Below are 15,533 nucleotides of genomic sequence, written 5' to 3' on the forward strand. Positions count from 1 at the left end.
GTCCCACTTTGCAGCCGTGAAAAATTACGTCTGTAAAACGGGATGAAATGAAATGATTGATTTCAATTATTTCATTTTGACTAGCGGGATTCTTGTTAGGACTTGCCCTATCTTTCTCGCACATAGTTTTTCTATGTGCGATAAAAATAGGGCAGGACTTATCTTCCCGCTTTTTAAAAAAAACTTGTGCTCAATAGCCTGGAGTTTGAATAGTCAAAAAAAACAAAACACTGGTTCATGTGCTAAAACGCTCCAGAGCGGCGGGCATATTAGCACATGCGCCAGTCTGGTTAGGCTCTAACACTGTACCAAACTTTTACATAACTTAGTTCTACGATTCAGCTTGTGCTTATCACAAGACTAGTACAGTGCTTCCTATTGCTGCGGTGCTATTGTAAGTGTGTCCACCTGCATCTGCTCCACTAGCCTCTAACTGCAATGGTCTGACATGTGTAAGCGGCATCTTTTGTCAGATAGATTTCATTGGCTTACACTACTAAAGCTTGAAGATATGCCGCAGGCAGCATTGTCTTCTATCCTACACTTTGCGTTGATGTTGCAAGTAAAACAAAAGTTAAAATGGTTTGTTCTTTTAATTTAAGATCATCAAAATAAAAAAAGACAAGCAGAAATTGACATCTCCAAGACGTTCAGCAGCCAGGATTGGGTGTCAGTACTTGGAGGGCTGTGCCATCACTGTTGGTATACTCAAGCCCCTTCTTTATAGAACTTGTGCAAACAATTCTTGGCGAGAACCGGCAGCTGTTTACAAGTCACAAGCGGTGGAAATACAGAATTTCCATCCACGCCGCGGTGCTCAATGATAAAACTGGTGAGTGAAGTGCATTTCATATATTACACAATGTAGATTTGGTCCAGTCTTCTCATTCATCATGGAGCTATGAATGAATAGATCCCGTTGGTGTCTTCATGAACAGGTCCGCACTTGTCAGTGTTGTCATAACCTGATAATGTTTGGTTAATTCAATTTAAGAAAAACCCGCAACTTCTTTTAAATGCAAGTCCTAGAAGTCATTAAGATGCTGTCTGTCTTGTGCGGCTGTTGATCGTAGCCTCTTTGTCGGTTACATTTTAGCATTGGAATGTGGCAGGACACTCAAGTCTTCCCTTTAAGTTCCTTGAATAAACAAGTGTGTTTCCGCAGCCACATCTGTATTGATCATGGTGATTGCATCCATCCCTGTCATTTTAGGATGCAGTCAGCTTCTTAAGTTTTTAATCTGTCCATCGAAAGTGCAATGAGTCCCGGCATACTACGGTATAGGGAAGTGTTGTCCAGACCTACCAGACTGATAAACGATGAAGACTTTCCAGCTACACACACTCGAACTCGAGCTTTGTACAAACCTTTTCCATTTTTCGAGCCTAGGTCCACCAGGATCTGTGAGAGGTAAAACATTATTGATCTCTAGATATTTTGAAATACATTTTTATATCAATTTCTATCACTTCCCTCATTTAAAAAAATAAGCCGTTATGGGGCAGTGTTCCTCAACTCCAGTCAGAAACGCTATCTTTTCTCCTTGGGGAGAGCACCTAGACGGTCAGTGAGGAGACTCAAATGGCCATGCACACTCCTCTGGGTAATATGCAAATAAGGGAGATGGAATAAAACCTCCATAGTGCCACCTATTGGAAGTTAGCATTCCTTCAAACTAAAGTCAGACTCTTTATACAAGCTTTGCTTTTAATTCCCAGTCACTGTTACAAGCCTTGTATAAAGAGTCTTACTTTGGCTTGAAGGAATGCTGCCTTCCAATAGGTGGCACTGTGGAGGTTTTATTTAATCTCCCTTACCAACTCCAATCCCCCAACAGGTCATGTTTTAAGGATTTCCTCAGTATTTAACAGGTGATGTAATTATTGTCTGTGCCTCATTACACATTACCACAGGTGTTCTTACTATAGGAGATCCTGAAAACATGACCTGTTGGGGGTCCAAGAAGACAAGAGTTAGGGAACACTGATATTGGGCATACTATGTCAACCAATGTCATTATGTGTGTACTTGCTTAAAGTTAGGCAGCAGCAGAAGAAAGTTTTACTTCTTTGTACCACAGTAACATCAGCTCTTGTATATAATGCAGTCAGTAAAATAGTTTAGAATATTTCCTACAAACCAAGTGATTTAAGGAACCCTTTAACAGCCTTACAGAATTCTGCCCTCTAGTGGTAACTAACAGTAGTTACATGGCAGGTCTAATGGAAAGTGATAAACAGAAAAGAACAAATGTTTACAATTTCTCTCACTTGTGATTTTCGTACAATGCGATGTGTTTTTAACATTAGAAAGTCCTATTGACTTTCGGTATAAAAAAAGCACATGCCACGATTTTCCCGTGACAAAATCATGATTGCCCTTGTGAAACTAGCCTAAGGTGAGAAAATTGCGGCAAAATCACGTCCTTGTTACCGTGATCTTTGAGCGTCAGTGATGCTTTTTCTTGAGAATAATGTCGCATTGATGCCCGCGATAAAATTGTGTAATAGTCAATAGGACTCTCTAATGTTAAAAACGCATTACACGAAAATTGCAAGTTTGTGCAATGTGATGTGATAAAAAGGGGGCTCCAAAGGGAAACGTGGTAGATTAAAAAAAAAAAAAAAATTATATATATATATCTCGCAAAGCACAGATAGGGCATGCCGTAATTTTTCTTTCTTGCAACATCGCATCAGTGAAAGCATCCCTAATGCGAAGGAAGCCATTGAAAATCATTGGTTTCATAATTCAGTTTTTTTATTCACTCTCACATCAAGCGAAAATTGCGCAATTTTATCGCTCGCTTGAAGGCAGCATAAGTGCACACATGCAAAAAAAAAAATATGTGTTATATTCACCAAAAAATGACATTTTTCCATACATGTGCAGCTCTGCGTGTCTTCTGAATTTGGCCTGTGAGTGTTTTTTTTGTATGCCATGCGTTTTTCACGTCTGCTAAATCAAGGGCCTTAGACCTCTGGCACATTAGCGTTTTTTAAAAGAAACAGACTCCACACGAACAGCATACAGACCCATTTTATTCTTTGGTGCAGCACACACTACTGAGTTTATTCATGCAGAATACTGAATACTTAAAAAAAAAAAAGAAAAACCTGTTTATAAAAAAAAAAAATGACTTTTTGTCACCATATTTTGAGTGTAACTTTTTTATTTTTCCATCAAAGGTGGTGTGAAGATTTGTTTTCTGCAAGGTGTATTTTTGGGTACATATAACTTTTTGATCACTTTTATTTAATCTTTATTAGTAGATGGGGTGATAAAAAACTACAATTATGGCATTATGTATTTTTTACAGTGTTCACAGTGGGGAAGAAATACTGCAATAATTAGTTCAAGTTTTTTTTTAGATTCGGCCAATACCAATTAAATTTATTTTTTATTCTTTAGATTGTTATGTGGGAAAAATAGGAAAATGGGCAGGTCCATTTTATTTTATAGTCCATTTAGGGACTTCAGTATTGCAGTATATTGTATTTTTGACATTCACCTATTAAGCCCTGCCGCAGACAGTGCTTACTAAGATTTAATGAATATGGAGGAATAAAGAAAAATTTTTTACTTGCACCATATATGCCGCCACAAGCTTAATTATTTTAGATTACAAACAGGGCAGCCCTAGGATTCTTTACTAGGGACAGGGCTACCATGGTTGCCATCAGCACCCATGATCACATTATGGGGTGTTGGAGGGGGAAGCCCCCCGCCTCTGATGACTTACATGCTGCAGTCAGGATTGACAGTGCATTTTAGCTGTCAAACAACCGAGATTGGAGCTAGCTCTGGTCATGGCTGTTTGTCATGGATGCGTCAGCTGTTCAGAGATCTAGCCCCACCAGGTATGCAGTAGGCTTAGCTCCCGAGCCTGCTTGATACCTGATCTTCACCTCCGTGATGTACTTGCATGTCACAAAGGATAAACAGGTCAAAATTTAGGTAAAAATAATTAGCAATAACAACAGTAATAATCAAATAATAATGTTCTCCTTATCTAGCCAAATAATGAAATCCATGGGCATAAGTTATCGCAAGCTGAAGCCTATAAATATGTATTTTAATCTTGTAATCCCAGTTGTATTTATGATGATATTATATGATTAGAGCAGTCAAGGCAGGTTTGGACTATGTCCTCTTACAAATGTATAATATTGGTGTACTTGTTACCATATACTTCCTCCATTGAGGAAATCAATTGCTAGTAGCTTGTTAGATTACTTTATGATTTACTAGAGTTCTCACCTCTTGAAACTTCATTGACAGGTCTCTCTCAGCAATCTGTAGAATCCATTTGTACTTCTCTTTAATGGACTGGACTTCATTAATGGCTTCTGCCAAATGATAACAACCTGTGTACAGTACACCATTTAAGGGTCAAGTTAAAAGAAGAGATCACACCAGCCCTACTCTTCTCAGAACTAACCAAAGACTTAAAGTAGTCCTGCCATATGTATCCCATCAATCCCCATTCATAGCTGACCATTCCATCATCTGCTGGATGGTAAGTAACTGTATTTGTAGACCAGGTGCAACTGTGTAGCAAGACACTATTGCTTTCATTGGTGAGCAGTTTGTAAGGCTAAGTGGCACTTCAGAACTAATGGTAACAAACTATTTCATGACTATCTCAAAAATTCTAGTCTTTTTTTCAATGTTGGATTTCTAATCTATGCCAGGCCTCACTGTCAAGTATTTACAGAAGACCAACAACTGTGAATTGCACTCTCTTTTAGGCTCTGACATTTGCATTGCGGTTTCGACTAATAATTTAAACCACAATGCAGTGCTGGATCTTTCGTGTGACATACCATGGTGCTCAGGGAACCCGTTGACTTATAATGGCATCTGATTGGTGTCATTGTGGTCTATCTCAGTTTGACAGGATGAATAACTGTGCATGTGATGGAATTTGTGACCGAGGCTTCAGAGGCTCAAATGCAAATACGAACACAGCCTTTCATTTCTATATGATATGTAACCTTTTTCTGAATATAGTATGATCTGAGAATATCTATGGTATTGAATATGGTAACATTTAGGCCCAATGTTCACAGGCGGATTTGATTTGCGGAATCCGCACAGGTCAGCTGCGCAGATGATCCACAATTCAAAGTGCCCATAGGGAAGCACTGGCATTCGCAACTGAATTTAAACTTGCGGATTTAATTTGCGGACCGTTAGGTGCAGAAAACAAATCGCAGCATGCTCTATTTCAGTGCAAATTCCATACAGATGGGCTCAATAGAAGTCAATGTGTACGGACGATCTGCAGTGCATCCGAAAATCCATTTGCGGATGCACTGCGGATTTGAAGGTTAAAATCAATTAGGGAGGTGTTGAAAAAGCTGGTGGGGTGCGGATTTTTTTTCCGGGCTGAAAAACCATTACATCCGCGATCTCCCGCAAAGGGCTCTTGCTGCGGAAATCTGCATGTGGAATCTGATCCACCCATGGACATGAGGCCTTATATTGACTACTTGAAGTCTATCCAAAGATCCCTTGGTGTCAAAGACCCCAGGTTAAGAATGTCCAGTTTCTTTGACTATACTACTATTTTTTTTAAAATGTGAGTGTGAAAAGAGGTTAGCATTAGTGTATGGAATGTATACTAAAAATCAGCATAACACTTATCAGTACAGTACCTTGGACATTTTCTTTGGTGTCCCCAGTGACACTTGTGATGTCTCTCTTCTGTGGTTGAGAATGAACAGGTATCCCTTCTGTTGAATGGACATAAATGTACAGATCTTAGTGAAGTAACGGTATCACACCACTAAGAAGAAATGGCTTTTGTATTGTGCAAGTAATGTAACAAACATATCTGTACAGCCCAGTGCTGCCCATACTACACTGTGTAGGCTGAAGACTGTGCTGTGATGCTTTGGTGTCATACGGGGCAAAGTCATACCTTTGTCTTGAAGCAAAGGGTCATCTGTGAGGATACTGTTACTTCTGAGCTGTGACTTTAGGTTGTGAATAACCAAATGTCCTTTTTCCTTTAGTTCTTCCACTGCGTCATCATTCTTCTGGAATGTCAAGAACACATCAGTGTAGATTAGACTTTATGTGCTATTTTATGAAAGCCTAGAATTGCTAAGTGATTTGTGCCTGGCATGTTACACCAGGGAGGAATAAAATGTTTCAAAGTGCTGAGGAGAACTGTACATTTAACATGACAAGCATTGACCCTAGAATTAACTTTTGCAACTACTTTTCATGGTCAGTAGAATTGAGGGAGCTGTCTCCATTCATTAAGGTTATGCTTACACTCTCCAGCCACTAATGATCAATCTATGGGCACAAATGGATGAATGTAATCCATTTAATATTAAATATGCTTTGTTTTACCAAGTTACATAACAGACTAATACTAGCTTGTGACTTAAAGAGTCTGAATAGGAAGCTGAAAACAAAACAAGAAGTGAAAATGTGTAATAGTTATACTTATGAGGCCTTGGTCAGACAAGCAATTGTTTTTTTTGCGCACCTATGTGCGTAAAAAAATGCACTGCATGGATGTGCAAAATGCAAGTGATCTAAGCTCCATGCTACTGGAGCAGCTGTGCTTGTAGAAGCTCCGTGCTCCATGAAAGTCCCCTCATCACTGAACACTGTGACAGTGATTTAAAAATCCCCTCCTGGAAGTGCTGCCTCTGATTCGCTGAGAGCTTTGACCAATCAGAGGCAGCACTCAGCCATTCAGAAGAAACTGCTGAAGAACACTGCGGGGAGCCAGAGAGAAGAAGCGACGGAGCCCCGACAGCATGACCTATTCTGCTCCATATCATGACCCCAGACTATGTTCCATTCAGTGACTATTCTGGGGATGGCAACTAGGGATTCTGACCTAAAAAGTCCATACCTCCTTGCAAGAGTGAAGAACTGGGAGATTCCTTAAAGTAAGCAGCTGAGTCTACTCTGTGCCAAATAGATTGCGGCTCTTGGGATGAACTTCTTCAGTGTGAAACAACATTCTATAAACTAACTCGAATGGTGTTTCAATAAAATGTTTATATTACTAATTGTGTTTATATTGAAATTTTCATTGCCAATACTGCACATAACTACTGTGTTGTAATACCTGTCCTGCCTAGCTGGGAGGGGTGCAGTAATAGTAATTGAAGATATAGAAAGTTAAAAGTATTATCATTACTAGTATTATGGTACCTCTAGGAAAAGCTGCTCTTCTGCACTCTCAGTCTCCTTTCCTGCTTGTTTTTTCTGCAATAAGTTTGTAGAATCTGGACTGACCATATGATAAAGAAGTGAAATCCAATCATCCAGTTTGGGCCCAATGTCTGGAAACAGTGCTTCAAATGATGTATTTTGCAGTTCTCTAGGTGGAAAGTGATATGTTATAGTGATAGTATATTAAATGAGCATTCATGGTTCTTGACTAACTTTATTAAAGGGGTTGTATTATCAGAGGCAGTCCCTTTTAAAATGTGGTCCCACTTGTAGCAAACAGCTGATATTGCCAGGGGTAGATATTGCTGCCTCAGTAAAAAGGTAGTCTTATGTAAGAGCTATTCAGATGAATGGCTGCTCATGTAGTACAAGGACAGTTTGAGACTAAGAGAACAGGAGCCGCTCCTCTCCGTTATGGCTTATAGCAGAAGGGAGGCTTAATGACATAAGGTTGTCTTGATGAAACAACCCCTTTAATTAACTGCAATATCCATCCATCTATCTATCTATCTAATCATGAAATAGTAATCTAAATAATACTAATCAATATTACATAATTCTGTTTCCAATTAAAGGGGTTTTCTGGGACTTTATTAATGATGAACTATCCTTAGAATAGAACATCAGTGTTAGATCGGTGAGGGTCCAACTTCCGGCATCCCTGCTGATCAGCTGACTGAAGAGACCAAGGTACTTGGGCAAGTGTTGTGCTCTCTTAACCCCTTCAGTGGCAGTCCCGGAAATTTTCCGGGACTAGCCGCACTGGCCATAGTGATATAGCCCAGACATTTTCCATGCAGAATGCCATAAGCTGTGGCATTGTGTTTTGCACACACACCACCTGCACAGTGCCACAGAGAACCAGTGCAGGACTTAAAAAAACAAAACAGGAAGATATAACTGATCTGCCGGCAACTTACCGCTTCTTTTTTTGAACTCCTGCACTGTTTAAACATTGCCACGGAGACCATTGGCTTGTCAGAAGCCGGCCTATACTCCCCGTGGCAGGAAGATCTGGTGATGGGCTGTCAGATGATAGCCGAGCACCAGCTCTTACAGCGTAGAATGGAGAAAACCTCCGATCTCTGCTGTTTAACCCTTTACATGCCATGGTCTGTGGGACCGCAACATGTAAAGGGCTGACCGAGGGAGAGGGCTCCCTCTGTCACCATTGGACCCCTATGCAATGTGATCAGGGGGTCCTGATGGGTCTTTGTAGCACCCGGAGGCTTGAATATAGCTGTCTAAGCGTCATAGCCTGTCTAATACCTTGCTATGCCTCAGCATAGCAGAGTATTAGAAGAATAAAAAAAAAGTATTATGCAAGTCCCCTATAGGGACAAAAATTTAACAAAAGTTAAAGAAAATAGTAAAAAAATTATAAAAAAAGAAAACCGCCAAAACCTCACCTTTCTCCCTTTACTTTGTAAAAAATTAAAGATCAAAAACAAAATTACACATGTGGTATCCCTGCATTCATAATGACCCAGAGAAGGAAGTTAGTACATTATTTAATCTGCAGGCTGCATGGCATGGAAAAGAAAGATTTTTAAACGTGGTAAAAATAGCTAATATAGCCTATCTTACCATACACAAAACGGAATAGAAAGTGTTTAAAATGCTGCACGGATAAACAAATGGTACTAATAAAAAGTACAACTCTTCCTGCAAAATAAAAACCCTTACACAGCTCCTTTGATAAAAAAAAAAATCAAAATGCCCTAGCAGCTTTGAATGCAGTGAAAAAAAAAATCTTTTTTTTTTTTTAAGTGTGAAAAAATTGCAAAAAAGAAAAAAACTATTACAATTTGGTATTGGCATAATCGTACCGGCCTGTTGAAATACTTTATTATATTATTTATACTGCTCAGAGAATGCAGTGAAAAATAAAAAACATGTCAGAATTACAGATTTTTTTAAAATCTTGCTCCGAGAAAAAATTGAATAAAAATTAATCAAAATTTTACATGTTTACAAAAATTAGATAAATGAAGACTAGAGCTCATCCTGCAAAATACAAGGCCTTCTAGAGCTCTGCCAATGGAAAATAAAATTAATACGGCTCTTGGAATGTGGCGACACATTCCAAGCAAACCTTTAAGTAAAAAAATATTTTAAAAATGTACAAAAATAGCAAAAAATAAAAAACTGTATAAACTTGGTATCACTGGAATCGTGCTGACTCAGAGAATAACATTATCACATTATTTTTTCTGCACACTGAACACCGTAAAAATGAAATCCAAAAAACAAATGGCAGAATTTCTTTTTTTTCCCCAATCTCTCTACAAATTTTTTTACAAAAGTTATGCAATACATTATACATATCCAAAAATGATGCCATCAAAAAGTACAACTTGTCCCGCAAATAACAAGCCCTCATTTGGCTGTGTCAATGGAAAAATGAAAAGGTTATGGCTCTTGGAACGCAACTGAAAAATACGTTGAAATTAAATAATTGGCCCATTTAAAAAATGTGCCCTGGTGGTTCTGAAAGGGGGGTAAGAAACCGACACTGAAGGAGTTAATGGTTTACCAGGCACAGCTTCATATGTTTTGCAGCAGCTGTGCCTGGTACTGCAACTTAGGCCTTGTTCACATGAGTGTGGTCTTAGCGCAGAATAGGCGCGTGAAAAGATTGCGTCTAATAGAACCAATGGTTTTCTATGGAAACGTTCAGATGTAGAAATTTTAACGTGCAAAAAACTCACACCTTCCAAAGATAGAACAGGTGTGACTACAATGTCCACATCTAAGGTCCGTGCTGCGAGAAAGATAGGACCTGACCCATCTTTAGTGCCTGATGCGCGGAGTGTCCATAGACTCCTATGGGAGCAGGACAAAAAGCGAAGGGGGGAGGGAGTTTAGCTGCGTCCAAAAGAAGACAGGTGTCTGTAGGTTAGACATTAGAAGTCATTAGGAGGATTTTTACCTACCGAGGGAATTCCGAACAGTAGTGCATATTTCCAGCAACACGCAGCTCCCGATCGTGTGAATGGGCAATTTCACCACTAATTAAGCTCAGGACTTGATAACTGGAAATCACCTGTTCATGCTATTTTTAGTGCAGTTAGCTTTGACCTATTCTGCGCTAAAACCATGCTTGTGTGAACGAGGCCTTAGTTCCATTCATTAGATTAGTAAGCTGCCGTACAAGGCACAGGCACTACAAAAAGTATCACCAAGTACATTCATTTACCTGTGAATAGAATTTCCAATTTTTGTGTCTGTTCTGTTCATTTCATCTGAGATGATTTCTTTGTGCTCATTATCCATTGTGTCTATTACTGGATTCTGTTCTTTAAGAAAAAACACAAGAACATATAAAGAGGCAGTCATTAACCTATGTGTCTATATTAGGGATGAGAAGATTGCTCACGCACTTTTACCTGAAAAGTTTCTTACAGCACAATAATAAAGAAGAACAGATTAAATAACGAGTTACAAGGATCATAGTAACAGATTTTGTGTAGGCTGCTAACCACACTGTCTTTATCTCTATGCATCAAAAGTGTGTCCTGGCCTGACTGCGGCTCTCCAGGCTCGAACGCAAAGCATGTATGATGCTCGGGTCTGGAAACTCGCAGTCAGACCAGGGAACACTTCTGAAGTCTGTGCATGAAACAGATGAAGCTAAAGACAGCGTAGTTAGTCTCTGAACGACAAGATCTTAAATTATTGTTTTTTCCATAATTTACTGTGTCTGGTTTCTTGGAAATCCAGATGACTGCATATAGCACTTTTGTGCTACAAGAACATGCCAGATTCTAAAAATGTTCAGGATTATTTTATTATAGATTAAATAATTTTTACTGCAACGGAAATTGATCTTATTTATTTAATGTATAAAAATGTGTTCATTTATATGATTAACCCCTCAAGGACATGGCCCATTTTGGGCATAAGGATGCAACAAGTTTTGGGGCATTTTTATCTGCACTTTACAAAAGCTATAACTTTTTTATTCTTCCGTCGACGCGGCCATATAAGGGCTTGTTTTTTGCGTTGCCAACTGTAGTTTTTATTGGTGTCATTTTTGGGTGCATAGACTATAGTGTAAAACTTTTAATAATTTTTTTATGATAGTAGGCATTAATCGTACAGCATAAATGACACAATACATTTTTTTGTGGGTCAGTACGATTACAACGATACCAAAATTCTTATTTTTTTTTTAGGTTTTTTCACTTTTCCGCAATAAAACCCAATTTTTGGGAGATTTTTGTTTCTAAATCACCGCATTCAAAGTCCTATAACTTTTTTTTATTTATCCATTGATGGAGCTCTGTGAGGGCTTGTTTTTTTGGGGGGGGTGACGAGCTATAATTTTTATTGGTACCATTTTGGGTTACATATGGCTTTTTTGATTACTTTTATTGCGTTTTTTGGGAGGCTGTGCAGGATAAAAAGTGTGTTCAATTTGTTGTACGAGTTGTTACAGATACGATAACAAATATGTTGGATTTTAATTTTTTTTATACTAATAGAGTAAAAAGTTATTTTTTACATTTTTCTTTATTTTTACACTATTTTAACTTTTTTTTTTTTCACTTTTTATATCCCTGTAGGGGACTTTTACCATAGCTGCTATGATAAAGCATTGCAGGACTTCTGTCCTGCAATGCCTTATCGCTTATAATAGCGATCATAGGCAATGGCAAAGCAGGACACCTGTAGCTGGCGTCATGTTGCCATGGCAACCTGTCGACCATCCACAATTACATCGCAGGGATCCGATGACCCCTTCCTCTGTGAACCTTTAAGATGCCGCAATCTGCATACATCGCAGTGTGTAAGGAGTTAACTGTGGGGCTCACTGTCCAGATGCACCCCTGCTGTTGCAGCAGGAGGCTGGCTATCGGTGACAGCCAGCTCCTGCTGCCGTATTGCGCGGGATCTCTTCTGATTTCGTGCTGTCCCCAGGGCATAAGTGTACGTCCTGTTGCGTTAAGTACCCTGCAGCCAGTTACGACCTGTGAGGTTAAGAGGTTAAAGCATGCTTGAGTTTTCAAAAAAATTTTTAAAGCAGCTCAGGTCTTCTTTGGCCACTGCTTTGATACTGTTTGCATCCAGTTTAAGCTCTAGCAATTCAGATTTGCATGTAGATTTTCCTTTTTTTTACTGTCTGCAATCCACTTACAGGTGTGGGGGTCCTAAGCCTGGACTTCCTTTCCCAGTCTTCCCTATGTTGCCTTGTACAGCCATGCTCCAAAGACCTGCAAGGCAGCATCTGAATGCCTGCCCCTCTATTACTTGTAGTAAGTAACAGTTTCTCCATGTCCCTATGACTAAAGAAGTCAAATGCCTAACCACAGGCAGTGGATTACAAAGCTGCTGGAAAGAAGGCCACCAATGGTAGGCACTTCATACTTAATTTTCAGTGCTAAAACAATAAAAATGTAATGCACATATATTACAAGTTTGATGGTTTACATATGGGCTGTTAGATGAGCAAAGGTTGTACGAAGATTCGGTGCTGTAATTTCTGGTTATTACTGAAACCACAACAATGTCAGATTCATTGCATGGATATCATCAGCAGCCAATGACTTACAGTAAAGTCTGTTGAGTCCCATTGCAGTTTCTCTGGCTTACACAGGAAAAATAGCCAATTTTGCAATGCAGGCCCTAGACGGAGCTAATACAAATGCTACCAATTACTAGTATACTACATTGCAGCATACTATTCAATAGTTGTACTTTTTGATCGCTTATGTATCTATTTTGCATTTATTTTATTTTTGTATTATTCATCCTCACTTGTTTTATTTCTGATCAGTATATATTACTCTAGCTGCTTTGTTCCTTGAGAACAGGGTTTACACTTATTAGGCTATTTACCTCTTTTATATACAGATTTGAACTATAGTACTAGAGTCTCTAAATCTATGCAATGTTTTGTTTAACCGAAGGACATTTTATTATTTATCATAAATCTTTTTATTGAAGTGAAAAACATATAAAGCAGACAATCACCATATACAGACATCACTAAAGGATATTTTAATAGCAAAACTGAGAATAAAGGAAAGTAATTTAACGTTTTATCTGTTTTGAAAACTTTGCAAAAAGCCAGAAGGCTGACAATCTATCTATTTGCTTTGTTTCCCTGAAAATAAGACACTGTCTTGTATTAATTTTTGCCCCAAAAGAGGCACGGTGTCTTATTTTTGGGGGTGTCTTATACTTACCTAGCCAACGGCGTCCCAGTGCCTCGCGCTGGCCACCAGCGCTGCTGCAAGCTGCCATGTCCTTCGCGCTGACAGCATTCTCTTCCTGGTAACAGGACTTTGAATATCCTGCCTCCAGCAAGCAAGTGCTCTGATTGGATCACGAGCGCCACTGGCTCAGCCAATTAGAGCCGATGCGCGATCATTCACAGCCATTCAGTTCATCATTGACAGCCATTGGTTCATCGAGTGCCGGCTCTGATTGGCTGAGCCATGGCGCTTGTGATCCAATCGCATCACTTGCTTGCTGGAGGCAGGGTATTCAAAGCTCCGTTACTAGAAAGAGAATGCTGTCAGCGTGGAGGACACCACAGCCTGCCACAGCCCCAGAGACCAGCGCGAGGGACCGGGATGCCGCCGGATAGGTAAGTATTGCTATTTTTTAATCTAGTGTAGCTAGCGCTTATTTTCAGGGGACAGCTTATATTTTAAGCCTCCACTGCCCCTCTGAAAATCTGGGCAAGGCTTATTATTGGGGTAGGTCTTATTATTGGGTAAACACATTATCTATCTATCCATCTATTATCTTCTCCTGGGTGTTAGGTTGGGTTATTTGGGCATGTGAGGAATAGTTAGTGAATTTTAGAATGATTTTATGATGGAGGAAAATTAAATAAGCAATATAATACATTAGGACAGGTGCAGACTTTGCTTTTTATTCTGCCTCAATGTTGATCTACGAGCACATAATGAAGAATGATAGCACTGCTAGTACATGCACTTTCTGCTGCAGTTCTGTTTTTTTTTTTGTTAAAGGGGTTGTCCCGCGCCGAAACGTTTTTTGTTTTTTTTTAAACCCCCCCCCCGTTCGGCGCGAGACAACCGCGATGCAGGGGTTAAAAAAACAAACCGGAGAGTGCTTACCTGAATCCCGGCGGTCCGGCGTCTTCATACTTACCTGCTGAAGATGGCCGCCGGGGTCTGCTCCCTCCGTGGACCGCAGCTCTTCTGTGCGGTCCATTGCCGATTCCAGCCTCCTGATTGGCTGGAATCGGCACGTGACGGGGCGGAGCTACACGGAGCCGGCATCCTGCACGAGCGATCCCATTCATAAAAGAAGAAGACCCGGACTGCGCAAGCGCGGCTAATTTGGCCATCGGAGGCCGAAAATTAGTCGGCACCATGGAGACGAGGACGCCAGCAACGGAGCAGGTAAGTATAAAACTTTTGATAACTTCTGTATGGCTCATAATTAATGCACAATGTACATTACAAAGTGCATTAATATGGCCATACAGAAGTGTATAGCCCCACTTGCTGCCGCGGGACAACCCCTTTAAACTGTTCTAGGAAATATTTGTATAATTAATTTAATGGGAAACTGCAATTGTGGAATGTTTTATGAAAACAGCAATAGATGTTTTTACAGTTTCTAGAAGCAGTTTTCCCCATTAAATTATAAAAACCACAGAACTATTCCGAATAATGTCATTCTGGTTGATTTGATGCAAAGAGCAGACACTTCCTTAGGCCGCTTTCACACGAGCGACAAAATCATGCGATTTTCCGTCAGTGCGACATTGCTACAAAACGCATATTTATGAAACCCATGCTTTCCAATGGGTTAATTCACATTAGCGATGTTTTCACAGATGCTATGTTGCAAGAAATAAAAATCAGAGCAAGTTTTGTTTTTCTGCAATGTGCTATTTTTCCACTCCCTATAGAGCCTCCTTGTTTATCGCATTGCATGAACTTGCGATTTTCGTGCAATGCGATTTTAACATTAGAAACTCCTATTGACTTTTGCGCCAAAAAAGCGTGCGTTAAAATTTAACGCATTATTTTATTGACAGGAGCCATGATGCGATATTATTTTCACATAAAAGCAGAGATATCGCTGTAAAATCGCTGGAACAAGGACATGATTTTGCTGTGTTTTCTCCCGGCAAAATCACTGTCGCCCGTGTGAAAGGGACCTTATGCTGCTATCACTGCGGGCTGCAAAGAGACAGTGACAGTCTCTTCAAGGCAATCCAGAAAGGTTACAGTTTTGTGGTTTAGGACCTTCTTCAGACCAACCACTTGCCCTAATGTCAAATGGGAGCATAATGGAAAGAGACAAGATAACCAGAACTACTTGTTGAGTTCTCAAA

At 39.7% G+C, this 15,533-nt stretch overlaps 1 protein-coding gene across 1 annotated transcript in view; it reads right to left on the reverse strand.

Moving 5' to 3' along the window:
* Positions 1 to 671: 671 nt before the first annotated feature.
* PRSS56 (serine protease 56) overlaps positions 672 to 15,533 on the reverse strand; it is a 60,525-nt gene continuing 45,663 nt past the window's right edge. Inside the window, exons 13-18 of the mRNA XM_066606284.1 lie at positions 10,407 to 10,506; positions 7,187 to 7,355; positions 5,928 to 6,045; positions 5,662 to 5,739; positions 4,262 to 4,368; positions 672 to 1,402 (exon numbers count right to left, since the gene is read on the reverse strand). Of these exons, the coding sequence (XP_066462381.1) occupies positions 1,229 to 1,402; positions 4,262 to 4,368; positions 5,662 to 5,739; positions 5,928 to 6,045; positions 7,187 to 7,355; positions 10,407 to 10,506 (746 nt within the window). The 3' untranslated portion in view covers positions 672 to 1,228. The remainder of the gene's footprint in view (positions 1,403 to 4,261; positions 4,369 to 5,661; positions 5,740 to 5,927; positions 6,046 to 7,186; positions 7,356 to 10,406; positions 10,507 to 15,533) is intronic.

Source organism: Eleutherodactylus coqui, chromosome 1 (genome assembly GCF_035609145.1).
Source record: "Eleutherodactylus coqui strain aEleCoq1 chromosome 1, aEleCoq1.hap1, whole genome shotgun sequence".
Lineage (NCBI taxonomy): Eukaryota > Metazoa > Chordata > Amphibia > Anura > Eleutherodactylidae > Eleutherodactylus > Eleutherodactylus coqui.